The sequence below is a fragment of the Amphiura filiformis genome, chromosome 8, assembly GCF_039555335.1.
Source record: "Amphiura filiformis chromosome 8, Afil_fr2py, whole genome shotgun sequence".
Taxonomy (NCBI): Eukaryota; Metazoa; Echinodermata; class Ophiuroidea; order Amphilepidida; family Amphiuridae; genus Amphiura; species Amphiura filiformis.
This window is the reverse complement of record NC_092635.1, coordinates 3,988,784-4,008,330: the sequence shown is the minus strand read 5'-3', so window position 1 is coordinate 4,008,330 and position 19,547 is coordinate 3,988,784. Positions and strand designations below refer to the sequence as shown.

At 36.4% G+C, this 19,547-nt stretch overlaps 1 protein-coding gene across 3 annotated transcripts in view; it reads right to left on the bottom strand.

Moving 5' to 3' along the window:
* Positions 1-2,009: 2,009 nt before the first annotated feature.
* LOC140158514 (arrestin domain-containing protein 3-like) overlaps positions 2,010-19,547 on the bottom strand; it is a 73,023-nt gene continuing 55,485 nt past the window's right edge. Inside the window, exons 6-10 of one of the 3 annotated variants that reach the window (XM_072181632.1) lie at positions 17,381-17,637; positions 16,144-16,309; positions 15,222-15,281; positions 7,662-7,810; positions 2,010-3,039 (exon numbers count right to left, since the gene is read on the bottom strand). In XM_072181632.1, coding sequence (XP_072037733.1) covers positions 2,977-3,039; positions 7,662-7,810; positions 15,222-15,281; positions 16,144-16,309; positions 17,381-17,637 — 695 coding nt within the window. In that variant the 3' untranslated portion in view covers positions 2,010-2,976. Of the gene's footprint in view, positions 3,040-7,661; positions 7,811-9,008; positions 9,024-15,221; positions 15,282-16,143; positions 16,310-17,380; positions 17,638-19,547 lie in introns of all 3 variants that reach the window. The other 2 variants (XM_072181634.1, XM_072181633.1) reach the window with 2 other exon arrangements.

Below are 19,547 nucleotides of genomic sequence, written 5' to 3'. Positions count from 1 at the left end.
ATTGATGTTACAAAGACACTTAACAGTACAGCAATATAATGTAACAAAGTACAGCATTGTTCTTGAGTACAAAATATGATGAAAAACAAGAGTAGTAAACCTACACTATAATACAGAATAGACCATTTCAGTAATTCCCAAAAGCTTTGGCAAAGCCCAAAATACTTCATCATCAACATACTTAACACCCTCATGGTTACTGTGTATTATAATGTATGGAGGACAGGTAAGTGTAGTGGTCTTCTCACTCACTTCTCATCGCTGTGGCCTGGGTTCAATTCCCAGCATTGCCACATGTGAGTTCTTCCTCCTGCTTCTAAAATCGACCTAGTCCCATATCCCTGTCCCATCATATTCGGTTGGCATCCCTTTAATATAGTAGGCTCTGAGCATTATTGGGCTTTGTCTGGCTTCGGCCGAATGTTATAAATAAATGAAGTAGACATAGTTTGCAAAGGATTCTGACAATTACTGAAAAGGTCAATTGGCATCTGGTATAAACAATGTTTAAACATCAAATATTTGTATGCACCTGGGTGACATTCCATCCATATAAGATTATGTATGGGTGAATGTATCGTTTTTCAATACCATATGTCTGTACAATATCACACATAAGCCTTCAAAGAAATATGTACACACACACACCCACAACTTCCTCATTTTGTATCATTGTATTACAACAAATGCACATTCAAAAAACAAACAACACATCACTGATGTACCAGGGGCTTCTTAAATATGTTACAACCACAGAGGAGAAAGAAACAGAGCGCGGACAACCAGTCAAAGTCTCAGCATCACCCGATAATGAGGGCAGATTGTTCCATGAAATGCGACAGGTGAGACTGCTACGCAATTACCGCATATTTTCACGGTCTATCGCGTAATCGCAAAAGCACACAATTCTATCGCGTATACGCGAAGGCACGCAGCGCTGGCATAATTGTTAGACACGGCACGATCGAACAATCGGCCCTCATGAATATGCGAGAACTTACATCATATAATACACTGGGACTTTGACTGGTTGTACGCGCTCTGTTTCTTTCTCCTCTGTGGTTACAACCACTAAAATGTGATGCAGCATATCAAAAGGGGGGACTTTGCAGGTGAAGCCAATTTTGAGTTCAGTATTTCTGCTTTGAAAGCATTTTGCAAGCTTTAAACTGACACCTCATTTGCTAAAATTGAACACAGCATTCATATTTTATAAGTGAAAAAGCACCCCAAATTCTTATTATTTTCCTTATATTTTTCTCTCTTCTTCAATATATATCTTGAAAAGCAATGAAAAGTACCCCTTTTGATATGCTGCATCACAAATTATGTAACATATACCTATCAGGGAGTTGAAGACTGCCCCCTGGAGTTGAATAATTTTATGTGAAACAGCTAAATACCAAGCAACATGAGTAATGTTGAGGGCAGTATTATCTCTCGTTGTTTGAAGTTGCACCTTTGCTTGCTCATACTGTTTTTGTTTTGTTTCAATGAGTTGCATATGATCTATGTAGACTGTGTAAATACAATAACATTGATTTATTATGCCATCAATGTATTTGTTATGGATTGGTGCATTGGGATGGGAGTAACATTGCTCTCAATTTGGCAAATTAATTTGTACAGTACATCTCTGAATATCTTCTTGATTATATATATCAACTTATGCAGTACTACAATATGTTGCCACATCAATCCCTGCTCTCTTCTCTTTCTTGACATGCAGCAATTGGTTTCATTTTCTGCAGCTGATACCTACTTTACAATTTGACAGTTGAACACAAGAAGGTCTGTTTGTTATCACTTACAACCTCCTTCCACAGGCGTAGATCCCGTGGGATAAATCCCCAATATTTTGCCAGGGGGATGGTCCATACAATCATCCCCAATGTTGACGCCTGAATATGGGTTTCTGACCAAATTAACCTCATATTTGCCCATTTTGGACTCCAAATGTTTCGCGCGCTTCTCACACATTTGTACCATAAACTTATTTGATCGCCTCCTTCCATTCAACAGATGAATTCAAATTGTCAGGAAGTATCTACTGATTGTGAATATAAGTACAAATGCCTAAAATCTGAGACCATTTTATGGCCTCAGCCTAAAATAATAGATCAAATGTTTCTGTTTACAGATGATTAAAGAAAGAAAGATGATTCTCACAGGATTTATGAAACAAATGTCTACGTCACTTGTAAATAAACAATAACAATAAATAAGAAAATACAAAAATTCATTGAAGGCATTTCCAATATCATTTGGGAGTTATTTGCTGTGTGCAGAGCATATGTATGACCTATGCATATGAACTTTGGCCTGCTTAGCAATCACAGCAACATGACCAAGCAGTGCTAGAAATAAGGTGGACCTTTGGGCACATAACTGCAATAATCACCACCAGGCCCGCTGATACTCTACCAAGCTGACCAGGTCAGGCCCACAAAGTTCTGATACCGAAGTCGGCAAGATATATTATAAGATATTCATAATAATATTAGGCAGGCCACTGCCGACACACCTTAAGAATATCTACTTGAAAATTCCTGAAACTGTGTTTTTTCCATTTATCAAGTTTTATTCGGGCCCAACAAAATATAAGGTCAAGGGCCTGCAGAAATTTGTGCTTATTTCTAGCACTCTGACCAACTGACCCTTTACAAGTACATCTGATTTTCAATTCCACAAAACCTAGCATATTTTCATGTACATTGTGTATGGTTACAGACTCATGGCAACCAGCACATTGGCAATCTCTCAAAGATTATGACAATTCTGTAATTGTTCAAATAATCATGCAAGAAAGTCTAGCCATTAATGTTGCAGTAACCGAACAGGTGAATCTCTCTGGTAAGCAACAGAGTCATTCCTCTGGTATCCTGATGCTGTACTTCTAGCCCCCCTGTGGTCCGAATCAGAATGGGTTCTTCTCAACGGCAAACATGATGTTGTGGTTGCCGAGCTCCTTCGTTGTCAAGAGACACCAACAGGTGTGTAGGTCTCTATACCTTGTGACAAGGATGCATTTGGGTCCATCTGAAATGAAATAAAATTGAGCATCAAACAGGATTTTTCATTTGAGATTGGCTGTACATTTACTGGCAAGAAAAGAACACGAGAAATAAGAAGAAAAATCCTCCCTCCCTCAAATTGGCATCCCTTGATACCTTACCATACCTGGTAGTACATCATTCATAGACACTATACCATTTTTGTGGCAGTGCTGCCAACGCCTTAAGGCAGCTGTTTCACTTGCACATCTATGCGGTGCCTTTAAGCTTGTGCGAATGCTAGTGATTTGAGACTACACTCAAATAAATGTGCACTGATGTCACTGCACAACAGGGTGGAAAATGGTATGCATATCGTTGTTGGGCAGGAAAAAACCTCCTATATGTACTTGTGGCACCTGAACATGTTTAAAACAAAACTGCCAACAGATTACATAAGAGGTTTTGCTTTAAACATGTTCAAGGGCCAATGACACACAAGAGGTTTTTCCTGCCCAACGATGATATGCAGATCCTCCATCTCCATTGAATAAAGTTGGAAAGGCATCCGATGAGGCATCACTCATATTACTGGCCATAGGAAAAAAGTCACTAATATTATTTGGTAACATTTTTGTAATAAAAGATCCAAAAAGCAGTTCTATAAAGGGGATAGAAAGGAGAAAAAATAATATTCAAACATAGTATCCATTTTCAAACTTTTACCAATTTTAGTGAACGAGGCTTAGTGTCAAAACCACTTCATGTACAAAGTCAATGGGGTTTCTTAATGATAAAAAATGGCATCACTCAAAAACGCTTTGTTGGCTAAAATTAAAATTTGGCAGGCAAGTTTTTCACACACAATTACACATCCTGTATCATTTTAAACCAAATCTGTGCATGACACCGTAGCTGCTGTTTCTACCTTAATGCTCCAAATGCTTTGTTGAATTTGTTAATAAAATTGTGTGCCCCCTTTTGAAAACAATTCTGGCAATGCTACAGCTCATTGTACCACTATGCTCAAACATCTACTTAATTATCATACTTTTAAGCTGTATAAAAATAGTGTGGAAAGATAAGAGTCAACTCTGAAGTTCAAAGTGAAATCAATACATAATTGCTAATAAAGTGTAACTTGTGACATCATTTTACACCGATGGTATTCTGTTGGTCAGAGTGTTATCATATCTTGGCTATTCCATGCTATTTCTCAACCTCCCTCTGAGACTGGAGTGAAAGATTGCTGTTGCGGCGAATGAGAAAGTTAACAGAATTTGAAACAGCAGCCTAGCTAATCTTTTCATGAAAAAGGTTCAACTTGTAACATATCTACTTTGATATTCTCTCAACTTCTGCTCAAGAAAATGTAAATTGATTGTGTCAAACTGAAAATAAACAAAAACTGTAATTTGCCTATACACGCCAATGCAAAGTCTCACTCCAGATTCGGGGAATAAGAGAGATGGAGCAAAAGCCAGATGTCCAACCAACAGAATACTAAAACATATAAGCGACCATTCTTTAAGAATAATGGTCTATATCTAAATGTGTGATCTACCTAAACTGTACTGAAGAGAAAAGAAATTAGGCTGACAAAACTGAAACACAAACAGGGTACACAAGTCACAAAACAAATAATCTACATATAAAACATTACTGAGCTCAAAAGTTGCTTTGTTAAAATGGGGTTCTTGAAACTTAAGAGAATAAATATGCACCTGTGTTGGTGGTCGTTTTTGCGTTTGGCAAAATTTCCAACATAAAGGACTTTGGTGGTGAAATTTCTAATGATAATTTAAAAAAATGTTTTTATTACAAAACAAAATATATTTGTATGTTATTTTTCATGACTTCAACATTTTTTTAACTTTGTTGGGAAATAATTCTTCTTGGAAATTACAACTAATGTAGCTGATTGAACTCTTTCAATAGTTCATTACAAATTATACAGAACTGCATTTTTACTACCATAAACAGAAAGTCAAAGTCAACTTTAAAGCTCTTATTGTGCAACAGTTGGATGTGTTGAAAGTACAGAAAACAGACAAAGGGCCAATAAACCGTGGGGTTACGTACACCTGACGCGTAACGCACAGACGATGGGGGCTGTTGTAAGCGGGGCTGGAAAAAACATACATGGAAACAACATTACATAAACATTTTCAAAACAACAGGAATGTCTTGGTGGTGAATTTACGTATTGACATATCTATAGAGTGCACAACTTATAAGTTCCCCCCTACATACTTTTTAGAATAAATCGAACAATACTTGACGAAATGCAACTATGTAAAAAGGTATCGGTAGCCTTATTTGTTTTACACATGTGGACCAAATTATAGCGTCACACGTCATTGCATTCAGTCACAATGGGTTATTATGTAAAAGAAAAGACCGTTTTTAACAGTGTTAAAAGTTGCATCTGAGTCCATAGGAGTCAACTCTCAAACAATACAGTAGGCCAGGAATATTCATGTGTTTGTTAAAGAAAAACTCAATCTTTGGTTTTCAAAAGCAAAGCAGTTGTTTAAATATTTTCTTTTTTAAATGATAAATGGCTGAATTAGGCAGGATATGTACTGCAGTGAGAAAAGACCATACATCGCCAGTTCATCACTTAAAAAAAGTCACATTTTAATCATGCCACGCTTGTCCGATTTCCTTCAGGGTCGAGCAATATGTTTGCTGGATAAAAATGTACCAGTGAAAGAAATTGCTCATCGTATGGGAGTTGTGCCTAATGCAATTCGAAAATTGAAAACAAAATTTCAGGTGACAGGAGAAGTAAAAAATCAGCCGAGAGCACCTCGCTGACGTGTCACGCCTGTTCGTCAGAAGATATCAATAGTAAATCTGGCTGAAACCAGCAACGGATCCGGACTTTCGTAGACAGCATGCGCTGACGTTGTAATGCACTTGTTAACAGTGTAGGAGGACACATTTCCTACTGCACATCTTAGACGTTGAGTTTTATTTCCATTATAAACTCATGAACAGGCCTGACATACTGTATTGTTTGAAATTTGACTCCTATGGACTCAGGTGCAACTTTTAAAACTGCCTTTGTTTTTACATAATAAACCATTGTGACCGAACGCAATCATGTGTGACACTACAAATTGGTCCAGATTTGTAAAACAAATAAGGTTACTCATATCTTTTTACAATTTTACATTTCGTTAAATAATTTTTGATTCATTTCAAAAAGTATTAGGGGGAACTTATAAGTTGTGCACTCTATATTATAATTTCCCAAATGGGCTATATCAGTTGAAATCCAAACACCCCTTATGGAAGACATAACCTTAATCTACCACACAGGGGGTGTAGATTTTAAATGAAGTCACCCATTTAGGTAACCCTATTTGAAATTCACACTCTCTGTGTGGGAGATATAAAGTCATGTCTTCCATAGGGGGTTCAAGGGTTTATTCATACTCAAAAAATGCTCCTCCCCCTTTTGACATCATAATTCTTCAAATACTAAAATCAAAGCTAAATACTGAAAAGCAATACTAGTTGCTAATTGGCAGCTCTGTACACCCATTAACCAGTGTATTCATGTAGCAAACATTTTCATCAACAATGCAGTTAAGTCTTTGTGACTCTGAGTCATACACAAATGTATGGCAGCTAAATGGACATATGTCTTTGTGCCACTGAGCCAATCATATTCTAGCTAACATAACATGCGTGCATCTTTGTGCCACTAAGCCATTAAAATAATGCAACTTTGCTGATAACACACAATAGTATTCCAAATTTCAATTATTTTATTACTCTATTTCAGTCTAGAAATCAACAAACTATAATTTCATTATCAAAATTTATTTTTAATGCTCATAAAATCAGGCAAACTCTTTTGCCCCCTGGTGATGGGTAAATATATTGTACTGTACTTTATTGTATTGTAAGGCCGAAGGCCTATATATACTGTGAAATAAAATCTCTCCATATGGAGAGAACTGAACTGAAGTAGGTGCACATTTGCTAAGATGCCATGTATTGGTCCATTTGTACATTTGCCAAGTAATGCCACAGATACATTATTTCCCATATCCATTACAGGATTTCCAACAATAAAAGTCTACATTCAACCCTGTGAAATATTCATGGCATGGTGCTAGAAGTCTACATTTCTTCACCATCTTTACTTCATACTTCTAATTTCACTTTCATAAATGGTGAACTACGGCTATATACTGTAGAGATTCATCAGGTTTGTTATTGTTCAAATATTACAGATTGTTTTTTACAAAACCAAAAAATTTGTGGTGAAATGATGGTAAAAACTCACCAACTGACGATTCATCCGTCTAGGTCAGTCGGATTTCTTCAGAGTTGTGAAGCTCTGCTACTGTGCGAACTAGTGTTGCCAATTCTCGAGTCGCTTTGTAGCAGAGGGTTGTAGAGATTGCTCAGGTTGTAGGTGACCTTGTCTCAGTTCATGGTGTTATTCATTCATCTCCACCTGATCCATATGGATTCCTTTATCCATCGCTTGATACGTACCTCCTCCTTATCAATAACTCTTGACTCCCTGAAGAAATCCAACTGAACAAGACGGATGAAACGTCAGTTGGTGAGTTTTTACCATCATTTCACCACAAATTTTTTGGTTTTGTACAAAAACAATCTGTAATATTTTACAGCTATACTTACAACTGAATAAGGTGGTGGTGGTTGCCTGAATTCGTAATTCGGGACGTATGTGTACATAGGTGTAAAAAGTGTATCACCCATCATATCACCCGTTTCGTCGTCTCGTATATCCACAGCACCAAAAACACATTCTGCATAACTAGGGGGCGCTGTAAAACAAAAGATATGGTAGAAAATTAGCAACTTTTAGGACATCTAGTTTGGTGAGAGTCATTGTACATTACAGACGATGACAAAGAGCAATAAGATACCAACCAACCATCCAAGAATTGAATCAGGCACCTTCACATAAGATTCTGACCAAAGCTGTAACAATTTGGGAAAACAAAGGTTGTAAACAATAACTATCCCATAGCTACATGTATGGTGCAGATATTTAGCAATAAATATTTGGATTGTTAGGCCAATCAACAATTACAGAAACACTTGTAGAATCAAATTCAATCACATGCTGTGTAAGACCAACTGCTGTAAAGGATGCAACAAACTGAGTGATGCTACAAATATCAAAATATTTCAAAAACCTGGGCTTGGGCATCCTAAAAAGATAAAGTTGCACATTGAATTCTCAAAAATATTTGCATGCAACACACCAGAATTTCTGTTAAAATGTTTTAAACTTGATCAAATTTGCCATCACGCTTTCAGAATGCACCCACATATTAATAAGAACCATATTCCAAGCAAATTTGCAACATGCCTGCCCTTTGCATGGAGACTTGCTTGTTGCATATGAGGGCATGTTGTTCTATTGTTCATGCCTATCAAATCACATGTGGTAACGCATGCCCCTATATTGCCACCAAAGTTACCACAGAAATCAGAATACAAAGTTCATTTTTCAAAACCATTTTGATATTTTTCACTGACCTGACACTTTTGAGTTCTTCAGAATGAGCTATGTCCACACACCTGCTCCGACGAATTTCAGCCTGTAGAGGGCACACTACTCCCGGAGATGATTTTGTCATAGATGTGACTTAGAAAATGGGCCCCCTCGTCTCTGTTCATGACTTGCGGGGATTTCTTCTTTATCCAGATGAATTCTATGTGTGGACATAGCTCACTCTGAAGAAGAATGTCGCCCATGACGCTCGAAACTGTCAGGTCAGTGAAAAATATTGGTTTTGAAAAATGAAATTTGTATTCTGATTTTCTGCAAACCTGATGAATTTATATACGGACTTACCACAGAAATGGTATAAAATGTGTGGTGATGGAGAGTGAGCGTGGAAAATTTGAGGCAAAAACACCCAGTATAAACCTTGCTAAGTGGAAGAAATTGGAAAAAAAGTACAGGGAGATGGAAAATTTAATGTAGCATGCATTTTGTGTGAGAAAACTTACCATAATTTGGTGGTACTGATGTGAATAAAAATGGAAAGAGAAGAAGAGAAAGATGAAAATAGGGTGAGTATATATATATATGAATAAATACAAGATGTGTGCATGAAGAGAGATGGGTATATATAACAGAATTAGAGTAAGAGAACCAGGACTCCCTATACCGCCACACACAATCGCGCCGTCAGATATGGGTAGAAAATTAGGGGTATTCGGGTCCTTGCCGATGGTGCTCGGAGAAGCGTCTTGGTCCTCGTGTGCAGGTCGTATCAAGTGTGTCTCTCAAATGCTCTCATCATCCATGTCACGCTTGCATGACAACGAATGCCTTGAGTACATTCCAAGGGAAAACAAATACCCCAATTTTTACTCCATGTATCAAGATGAAGGTTAAGTTCTGGTTCTCCTTCTCTAATTCTGTGGTTTATATAAACATAGATAAGGTAAGCTGACAATATTATTTATAAAGCCTACCCAGTCGCACTGCAGTTTTTAGCGGGATCCCGCAAATGGGGCGTACCTCATCCCATTTTTTCACACTTCTGTAAGTAGCAATTAGCACCTCTTGAGTTTTCCGATAAAATCAATGGTCACTGATAGTAGTGGCACCAGTCGCGGTACACCGCAGTACGACGGACTTCTGCACTAGTGCACATTGAATAAACAATGTTCATTGTTTACTCTGGTTTATAATCATGGGTCAATATAACTATAAACAGATTTTAGGGAGTGGTGGTGAATGTGTGATAATGGATGAATATAACTGTTTACTGTTACAGTATTAACCAGCTATTGTTGATGGTATTGGTAGCTAGTGATTTTTGCTTTACGGGCGGCACTAGTATTGTGTTAGCATGGTGCTGTGTGCGATGTATTAAATTCGTGTTTTAGCTCTGTTTTGGCATGTTTGGGGGTTTATAAGATATGTCCGAAAATTGGGTTTGATACTTTGAATTACCGGTTGTATTAATACTACTAATACAAATATATGGGGGGGGGTCATAATTTTTTGGAAAGATGACCAAAATTAATGGAGGGAGTCACAAAAAGACTGGTTTCAATACAATTGTAACCTGTTAACATGGTTATTGGGGTAAGGAGTAGGCCTATCGGTGCTGGTTGGTGGGGGTCATTTTGCCGAAATAGGGGGGGACGCAATTTTATTGACGCTAACTTTTGGAAAAGTTGGGACAACCCCCCCCCTCCCCCGAAGAAAATGATAGCCTCTTATCTATGAGCTGAACAATAATAATTATGAGCCCGAGGGGGGATTTCCAAACGGCTTGCCAAAAATCAACCCCCCCCCCCTCAGCCTGCCAAAAATGCTTGCCTTTCCTCTCCAATTCCAATTTATTTTGCATCTATTTACTTTCTCAATAATAATTTCAATTTTTATGGGCCTTATAAATGATAAAGATCTGATAATTAATCATTATTTACAGATATCGGCACGTGCATGCATCTCCCGAATTTTATATACACGCATGACCGTTATCACAGATTTATCAATATTCAGTTTCTTCTTGTTTCTTTTTTGTACAATATTTTTCCTGTTTGTCTCACAATATCGCCAATATCATAACCAATAGGCCAACCAATATCTAGAGCATTCGAATATGTGGATTGGAATTAAAATTTAGAGCACAAAAAAGAAAATTTCGAAAGTTAACGTGTTAATACATATTTTGCGGGAAATGGTGCCGACAGGCATGATTAATAATTAATGAGCTCTGAAACTTCTAATCTCTACGCAATAACATCGCGCTATGAGTTTATTTTTTCTCATTCATTCATCAAAAATGACCACGTGACCATTAATACGCCGTGATCTCGTGTTGGAAGCATGTTTTGGGCGGGGCCTGATGTAGTTGGCCCCTGGATTTTTTTTAAATATACGAACAGGTGGAACTTTTTGTGACTGAAGTAAATACTAGTAAATAGGTCTAAGGAATCTAACTGTGCTTCTCAAGCATGCGTTTTAAAATAAAGGCTCTGACATTTCGATTGCGGCCAAATATAATAATGTCATTGAAAGAAAATCGAATTGGCCAAAATACTACAGATTGTAGGCTAAATGTTTTTGATTTGAACTGGCCGGCAAAACGAAAATCGAAGTGGCAAATGCAATGCAGATTATTATAATATTATTGACTTGTGGCTGCCAAATCCAATGTGTGAACTGCCAAATCCCATGCAATTGATTTAATCTGGCAATTAGGATAGAGTTGTAAACACGGCTGCCAAATCCAATGTGTGAACTGCCAAATCCCATGTAATTGATTTAATCTCGCAATTAGGATAGAGTTGTAAACACGGTCGCGTGCCCGGTCAATCGAGAACAATTCAAACACTTCAGTGGTAAACAGAATTAACAGATTAGCTCATTATACCATTGAATGCTCAAACAATGTTAATTGGGGCGGCGATTCAATCAGGAGGTGTATCGGCGATCAGATCTTCACAACCTACGAAATGGATAATTTGAAAAAATACTGGAAACAAGGAAATACTGTACATTGTCACAAACGTTTTCAGGACTATAATTATTTTTATTAATGAAGCTTGGTTGATCATATACATGAAATTGATACGACTCGATTAAAGAAGTAAGACTTTGAAGCATGTTTTAGATCGCCCAATGTTTTCATTTATCATGTAAAGGGGGAAAACCCGACTCTGTGCGAAGCGCTTTTCAAATATACTAATTAAAATTTTAATAAGTACATTTTAAGAAGTTTAAGCGCATATAAAATTATATAAAAAACAGATTTTTCTCTCTTGGGAAGATTTAAGAAACTTAAGAAGTTTAAGCGCATATAAAATTATATAAAAAACAGATTTTTTCTCTCTTAGGAAGATTTATTATAAATATGGACTATACTTTTCAGCATAACTTCTGATTCTGATATCGTAGAAAAACATATGCAGGGAATGCTTGCACCCTCCTTTCTAGAAATACCGCGAAACTGGGAAAGATTGCCCTTTCGCACGTGTAGTGGGGTGTATGAAAACACGAGGCGATTGTGCAGATTTTTAATGCGGAAAAGGGGATTGCCGTCATGCCGTGTATTGCATGCGACGAGCGACTAATGTTTTCAGGACAGTTATCTGAAGTTTTCGCGGTATAAAAACAGTTCTATAACCCATGCAACATTACCATGAGGAATGTTATAATTATGTTACTATTAGGCTCATTTATTGGTGTGTTGAGATCGAAAACCTTTCTAGATTATACCCAGGGTCTATGGTTAAACCATTTTTACCAATTTACCAGCGATTTTAAAATGAGTCATATTTTCAGTGTCATTTTTTAATAAAGAAATCAGTAGCCCAGAATGGCTCCCAATCGGCTTTTAAAAAGCTATAATCCAAAAGCTTCAACCCCGCCAGGCCATATCGCCTACCAGTTATATGTTAATTAACAATATAAACATGATTTAAGATAAGAGTTTCAAATCAGTGACTTTAGGTAGGCCTATGTAAATAGATCGGTGCTGGAAGCTTACCGCGGTAGGCTTCGTATTGAGTTGATGCGATGGTGTTTATTGATCAGTCTCACACTTTTCGGTGATAAAACAGATTAGCTGATAACAACTAATTGTGTCGGCGGCTGCGGTATAAAAACAATAGATGCGGCGCGTCCGTTCTACTGCAGGAAACCTTATAAATAATATTGTCAGCTTACCTAAGTTGGCTACAATTAATGAGTTTAAACAACACAAATGCAAGCAACATGACATAGGAGCAACATAATTATCATAATCAATTCATTCATATGTGTCTGGTTTATCACCATGCAAATTTAAGAAGTCAAGAACATGTCATAAATTGCTTTCAAATGAGTATCATGAATGAAAAAGGACTTTACATAAAATGTTAGAAACCTTGATAGTGTCTCAATCGCAGGAATTTGCCCGAGATCATGGTATCCAAGGCTAAAAACGTCTTGTGACAATCAGAAAGATTCTGTTGGGCACAGTATGACAGTATGTGATTACATACTTTGATGACCCCATTAACAAAGTCTAGCTCTGCCCCAAAATTTCCCCTAAAAAGAATACCTTATGGTATTAAGAATAGATATGGTTATGTGCTTCTGATGAGTGAGGCCCTATGGCCTTATGAAACAGATCTGTCAAGTAATATGATGTAACTGTATCAACACAAGTCCAAATTAATTATTTAGCTCCCATTACGGTTGAGCACTTTACCTTTGGATGATTTCAACCATCTTGGGTGTATATCTTGGATTTATCTATTTACCTTATGGACTCAAATTAAAAATATATGTTGAAAAGGTTACCCAAAATAAGTTCAACACAATGAAATAACTAATATTTTTCTTGAAAATCAGTGTTTTGTCACCATTAGATGCATATAGGTTATGGTACTTCTTGCTTTCTCAGTCACCAAACAACATCATCTTTTCATTGTTTTTGTTTGCACGTATGCGTAAAGTTTACTTCTATGTTACCCAAAACCCCTGGGGAAAATTACATCCCTGAGGATACCAAAATTCTTGTGAAAATCTTTGTTAGTTACAACAAAAAAGGGGTTAGAAATTTATCAACTGTGAGGAGAAATTACAGCTTAAATGAATTAAGGAAACGTTGGGTCAAAATACCAATAGACCATTTCAGTAGCTGCCAAAAGCCTTTGCTGCAAATTTAACCCACTCCCAACTGCATCATGCAATATGGTCGCAAAGCTGCTACACCTGCTTTGAAACAATTAGTGAACAATTGGATAAATTTGCAAATGCTTTTGGAATACCAAAAAGGATGTGTGATATCTATGGCAGCCATCTTAGTGGTATACCCAGGGGTATGTATGAGTGACATAATCCCTACACCAAGCACAAGAGTGATATGTATGACTCGGTATGACTTTATACCGGTACTAAGGAAAACATAGTTGCCCTATATCCCTAATATAAACCATGTAGTATTTGTAGTGCACCAAACTTTTGATTATGGGGATGAGAGAAATGAAAAGGGAAATATGCTTTGTCATTTGCAACTCACCAATAAAGTGGCATGATTTGCACGTGTAATAATAGAGGCTGCCAAAATATTCACCCCTTAAGATGACCATGGAAAGAAAAATGATTGTTGACCAGGTCTGGAGTCCCAGAGGTCACAGGATGATTAATTTTTCCTTGGCCAACTGAACTGATTGAGGGAACAAAAATCATTTAACCTCCACTACAAACCTCTATCAAGCAATTTAGTGATTACTGACAAGTCAGTGCTTCATTTTAATTAAAGCTGGCTGAAACCTTCACCGAACGCACAAAGATGATAGAAAGTGTCAAATGAAAATAGCTCATTTGCTAACTAAAGAAGTGTTTTATTAGTTCAATTAATTTAGACACTCATTTTCATGATAATTAAAGACAGCTTACGATAAAACAATTCAAAGCAAGTGTCTTTAGTTAATTGAAGCCAAAATAAGATGAAATTGTATTATAATGGATATTAAAAAGTTTGATCAAAATACACATTTTGTTTTACTAAATTACAACCCACATGTGTTAATATAATAAACATATACTGGTGAAATGCAAAGAATAAAATTGTGCATGATTATAATAATGATTTTGATTAATATATACAAAGATATATGACAAGCGAAAGTGAAAGTATGATAATTTAATTTAAGGAGGAAATAAATGAATGGATAAACAAATAATAGTCAACACAGCCAGAATCCTTACTGAAGGGGTTACCATTTTTGCCTTGAAAATTAGTATTAGATGCATCCATACCATACATAGCCCTAAATTCTATAAATCAGTCAAAATTACACCGTTCTTTCAAAAAATATTTTTTAATCACAAGTTAATTCTTTTAATTTGGTAGTCTTAGTTGTAATTGCAAAACAAATAATGACATCTCTTTGTTTCCGCCAATTACTTTTTTCTGTATTCTGGACTATCAAAATTTATGCAACGAAAGAAACTTTATCCATAACTAAGAAGCAAAAATCTTGGACTCTATACATATTATAATGTGTCCCAGAACAGAAAACCAACAAAGGCACATGTCCTCTCCCTGCTGATCTCCAATAATACTAAACTCCTAAAATTCTGTTTTTAATTTTGTAAAACTTGTAAAGAATTGGTAATAACTATAGTGTAACTGAGTAGGCATTGGTAAACCCTACATGCAAGGAAACTGGTTGTGCTTAATATAAATCTGCATATAATATACATACAGGACTGGGATGGTGGCTGGGAAGGTTGCTGGGAAGGTTGCTGCGAAGGTTCTTGCTCCGCTGCAATTCGAAAAATTAAAACAGCATTAAAATTTGTTTTAAATTAAATAATATAGAGGTTTTATCATTTTGGTTTAATCATTGTTTTGCTGGTTTATTAAATTATATTCCTTTTACAATTCAATTTTATTATCTTTTTGAGCCACGTCAATATAAATTTACAATTACTTTTCAAATTAATGACTTTTATTTTACAGCAAAAATAAGAAAATAATGAGGAACATAGCAATATTTTGGTTCTGTTTATGGCACATAGTGGTTGTATCTTTCACATCTAGTGTTAAAATCATTTCGTAGAAAGCTTTGGGGAACACCTGCAGTTGAAGAAAATTACACATTGTTCACAATTTCGATATTATAATTTTACATAATTTGCAGTTGCAATTTGCTTAAGTTGCAAGTTAAAGACCCATTCAGTGATTTGCTCATCCGAATGATCGTAAAAATCATCCAAAATTTTGGTATTTTTGTCATTGACATAGAAGCGCTAACATATCCTGTTAGTGGTTTATCTGAAAGCCATGTATCTAAGACAAAATAAGGCATTTTACATTTATTTTTATTTTTTTAGAATGGGACTTCAACTTCGCCAATACTGCTGTTTTCTTCGTTTTTCATTTAAAAAATACCAAATGACAATTTAAATGACTTATCCTTCACTTTTAAGCAATTTATAAATGAATTTATTTTTTACATTAAGCTGGGATCACTGAATGGGGCTTTAATTGTATCGTAATGGAGTTTGGGTTTCATGAAAAAGAGGTGCAATTGGGGAAACTTGAAAACTATGACTTAATGTTGAGGTCCAATCTGAAGGGGCATTTCAAATTATTTTACTTTTTGTTGTCAAATATATCATTACCTTCACCTATTGTTGTTCCTCCAAACATTGCAGAGAAATTAAGCTCCATACCACCAAGTGACATGGGGTCAAAGGGTGTGTAAGGGGGCGCTCTAAGCGGTACCGTGCCAACCACGACAGGTAGATGGAGGTAGAGGTTCATTGCACCAGTGATGTCCAAGCATATCTGTAATGATACAATGTAACTGTAGTAGTGAGTATTGTGGAGTTTGTCAATTGAAAAAGTGAAACCATAAGCATCAAGGTAAATGAAAAATAATAAAGGAGACAGCCAGAAAAAGTGACCTGCCTGCGAATCGAACCCAGGACCTCAGGTTTACGAGACCTGTGCCTTAACCACTTGGCCATGAGAGCTTCATGATTAGGCTGGTTGTAATTCGAATCTATAAATTATCTCCTCCCCGCAAATAGCCCATAGTATCTAGGGCTGTAAATGCGAGAAATAAATTGCCATCCTCCCTGGGAGGAAATATAATACGGAAAAGAGTGGCATTTATTTATTCATATTTTCCTAAATCAGTTTTTATTGAAATTTTTTTTTTCAACCAAGATGTTTAAAAAATGCTGAAATTTCCATGCTGTCTTGTGTAAGTAAGCTTACAACTGTCCACCCGTGATCGGTGCTGGTCAAAAATGACATCACAAAACCCGGAAATGAGCCAGTTCAACCGAAAGTCATTGATCCTACTTATATAGTTTGTCACTTCGCCATGATTTTTAAGTTTACCTAACCATTTTTTCAGGATTTATTATGGTAAAAATTACCTCTAACAAATGCCCCCTTTTGGAAAATGTAACGCCCCGTGGTGTTTAATAGAGTAATACAGTACTTCAAAAAAGTTCAACAATCCTGTTCCCTTGAAACTCCAATATTACACAAATGTCGTCACTGGGCGGGAAAAACCTCATATGTACTTTTGGCCCTTGAACATGAATAAAGCCTTGTAGGTGTAGACTTTATATTGAAGAGGTTGTTTCATCCATGTTCAAGGGCCAAAAGTACATGCAAGAAACACCCCATATTTACTTTTGGCCCTTGAAAATGGATAAAGCCTTGTAGATGTAGACTTTATATTGAATGGTTTGCTTCATCTGTGTTCAAGGGCAAAAAGTACATATGAGGTTTTGCCCGCCCAGTGACGATGTGTAGCTTCTTACAATCTAATTGGTAATTTCAATATAAAGCACAACATTGTAACACTGATGTATGCTACAAACACTACAGAAAATAACTTACAGTAAGAAAGTATTCTAATTTAATGATGCCACAATTGGTCAGAGTTGGGGTGATAGGAGGTATTTTCAATAGCTTGTTGCTCCAAGTTTCTGTCCTCCTCCCTCTGATTGTGTTTCCTTGTAGCGTAGCTACGGCATTCCGTACGGATCTTGATTTACCATCTGCAAAGAATGTGGTCCGCTGATAGAGTGTGGCTCTTGGTTTAATCCGCCGGCCAGATTGGTTTTGAAACTCTGATGATATAGCTATTGATTCTCCTACATAAAAACAAACAAACAAACAAATATTTAAGTGGCAAAACATGGAAAAGTAGTTCATAGAGACATGTGTTATAGGCATATATACAAGCCATTACATCATCTGCCCTCCTGATAACCAAAGGGAATTCATACTCCCCCTGTGGAATTCCCCAAAATCTTTCACAGAGGCAGTGTGGATTTTAAATGGAACAGCTCATTGTACATATGTATATGACTTTGTACTTGGTAAGAAATTCATCATCTTGTGATCCAGTAAGTGCTTTTTGTGTCCAGATTTTCTTATCTGGGATTTGAATCTTTGCTTATTGAAAACATGTAGGATAATAAATATATTACCACCTTGTTCTAAAGGTTAATTTATGCCAAATAACATCTTAATTCTCTGAAATAATTGGCACAATATCATTACCATGATTATATCAATCCTATAGGAAAGAAAAGGTAACATATTCACTGCAGGTGAATATGACAAAAACATTTCACATTGTTCGCGAACAAAAATGCATTTAAAGTATTTCCCCAGGTTCCAACGTTCATATACACTTTTTGAGTTGAATGACAGCAAAATGTGTGCCATCCTGATAAATATACCAAGTGAGTTAATTAAAACAGAAAAGAAAATTTAGCATTGCGTAATTGATAATCCATAATAAGACCATTTTTCTCATATGAATTAGTTATTTCAAAAGAGGCTGCCAAAGTAATTTAGTGAAATTAAATAATACAAAATTAGAGGTAAATTAAATCAAATTGGTTTTTGTCAAAACCATTTAGAGCCAATTGGCATTGCATAGAGCCATCTAAATAACTAATCCACATTGACTAAATAAATTTCGGATTTACATTGCTGCTGGGTTTTTTTAATAAAATTTGAGATTTTTAAATTTATTTTAAATGATGATTTGGATTAAAATTTCCTTTTTCAAAATAAGAGTATTTGAAACCCCATAATGTGTGGCTGTGCAGTTGCTTGTTTGGCTGAAAAGGGATTAAAGGACCTGGGGGGGGGCACTTAACACAAATGACCATACGGGTATGCTCCCCCTGAAAGACCCCCCCCCTTTTGGATTTCGCTGCTCCAAAAGAACCCCTATATTTGACCAAAATAGAGCTCCTCATATTTCTGGGTTTTTTTAGGTGATTTTCAACCAAAAAGCCAAGAAAGACCCTTGATTTTGACTGTTCGCAGCTCCAAAAGTCCCCATTTTGCTTGTTCGCAGCTCCAAAAGACCCCCTTTTATCGACACGCCGTCAGCTCCCAAAGACCCACCCCCTCAAAATTCCGGGGGAGCATACCCACCAAAAATTTTTGATGTGCCCCCTGGGTTAAAGGAACCCATATTTCTTGCTTTAACTCATAATTATGCAAGTTTACCAGAGTATCTCTGATGTATATTATGTGGATCAATTCAGATAGAACTGGATCAAAATGTATTGTATTGATACCTCATATCATCCTCCATGAAAAGAACCATGCAGTATATTAGTGACTGGCAGTCAACTAAGGCTGTCTGCTTATTGCATTAATTCATTTAATCTAATTGAACTAAAATTACCTAGGCCTGCATGTATATATACATAAGTGCCCTGAGATATAAGCAGGTGAATCAGGGCAACCACATTACAGCCATACAATATTGCATGATCTAATAAAAGATCGCAAGTAATCGTACTAGAAATTTCTAGTCAAGCTGAAATGTAGTGATCCAGGGTGAAATGGGGGAGGGTGCTCCGATTTGGAACTGAAGCTTAATGCGGCCCATGCACAATCAATTTGATAGATCAATATTGGGGACCCTAGATGCAGGACTGGATACAAAATAATATTTCTCTTCAATATTATTGAAGAGATCTAATCTAGTTTGATTTTGAAAGATGGTTGGACAATAAAATCACTGCTATTGTTC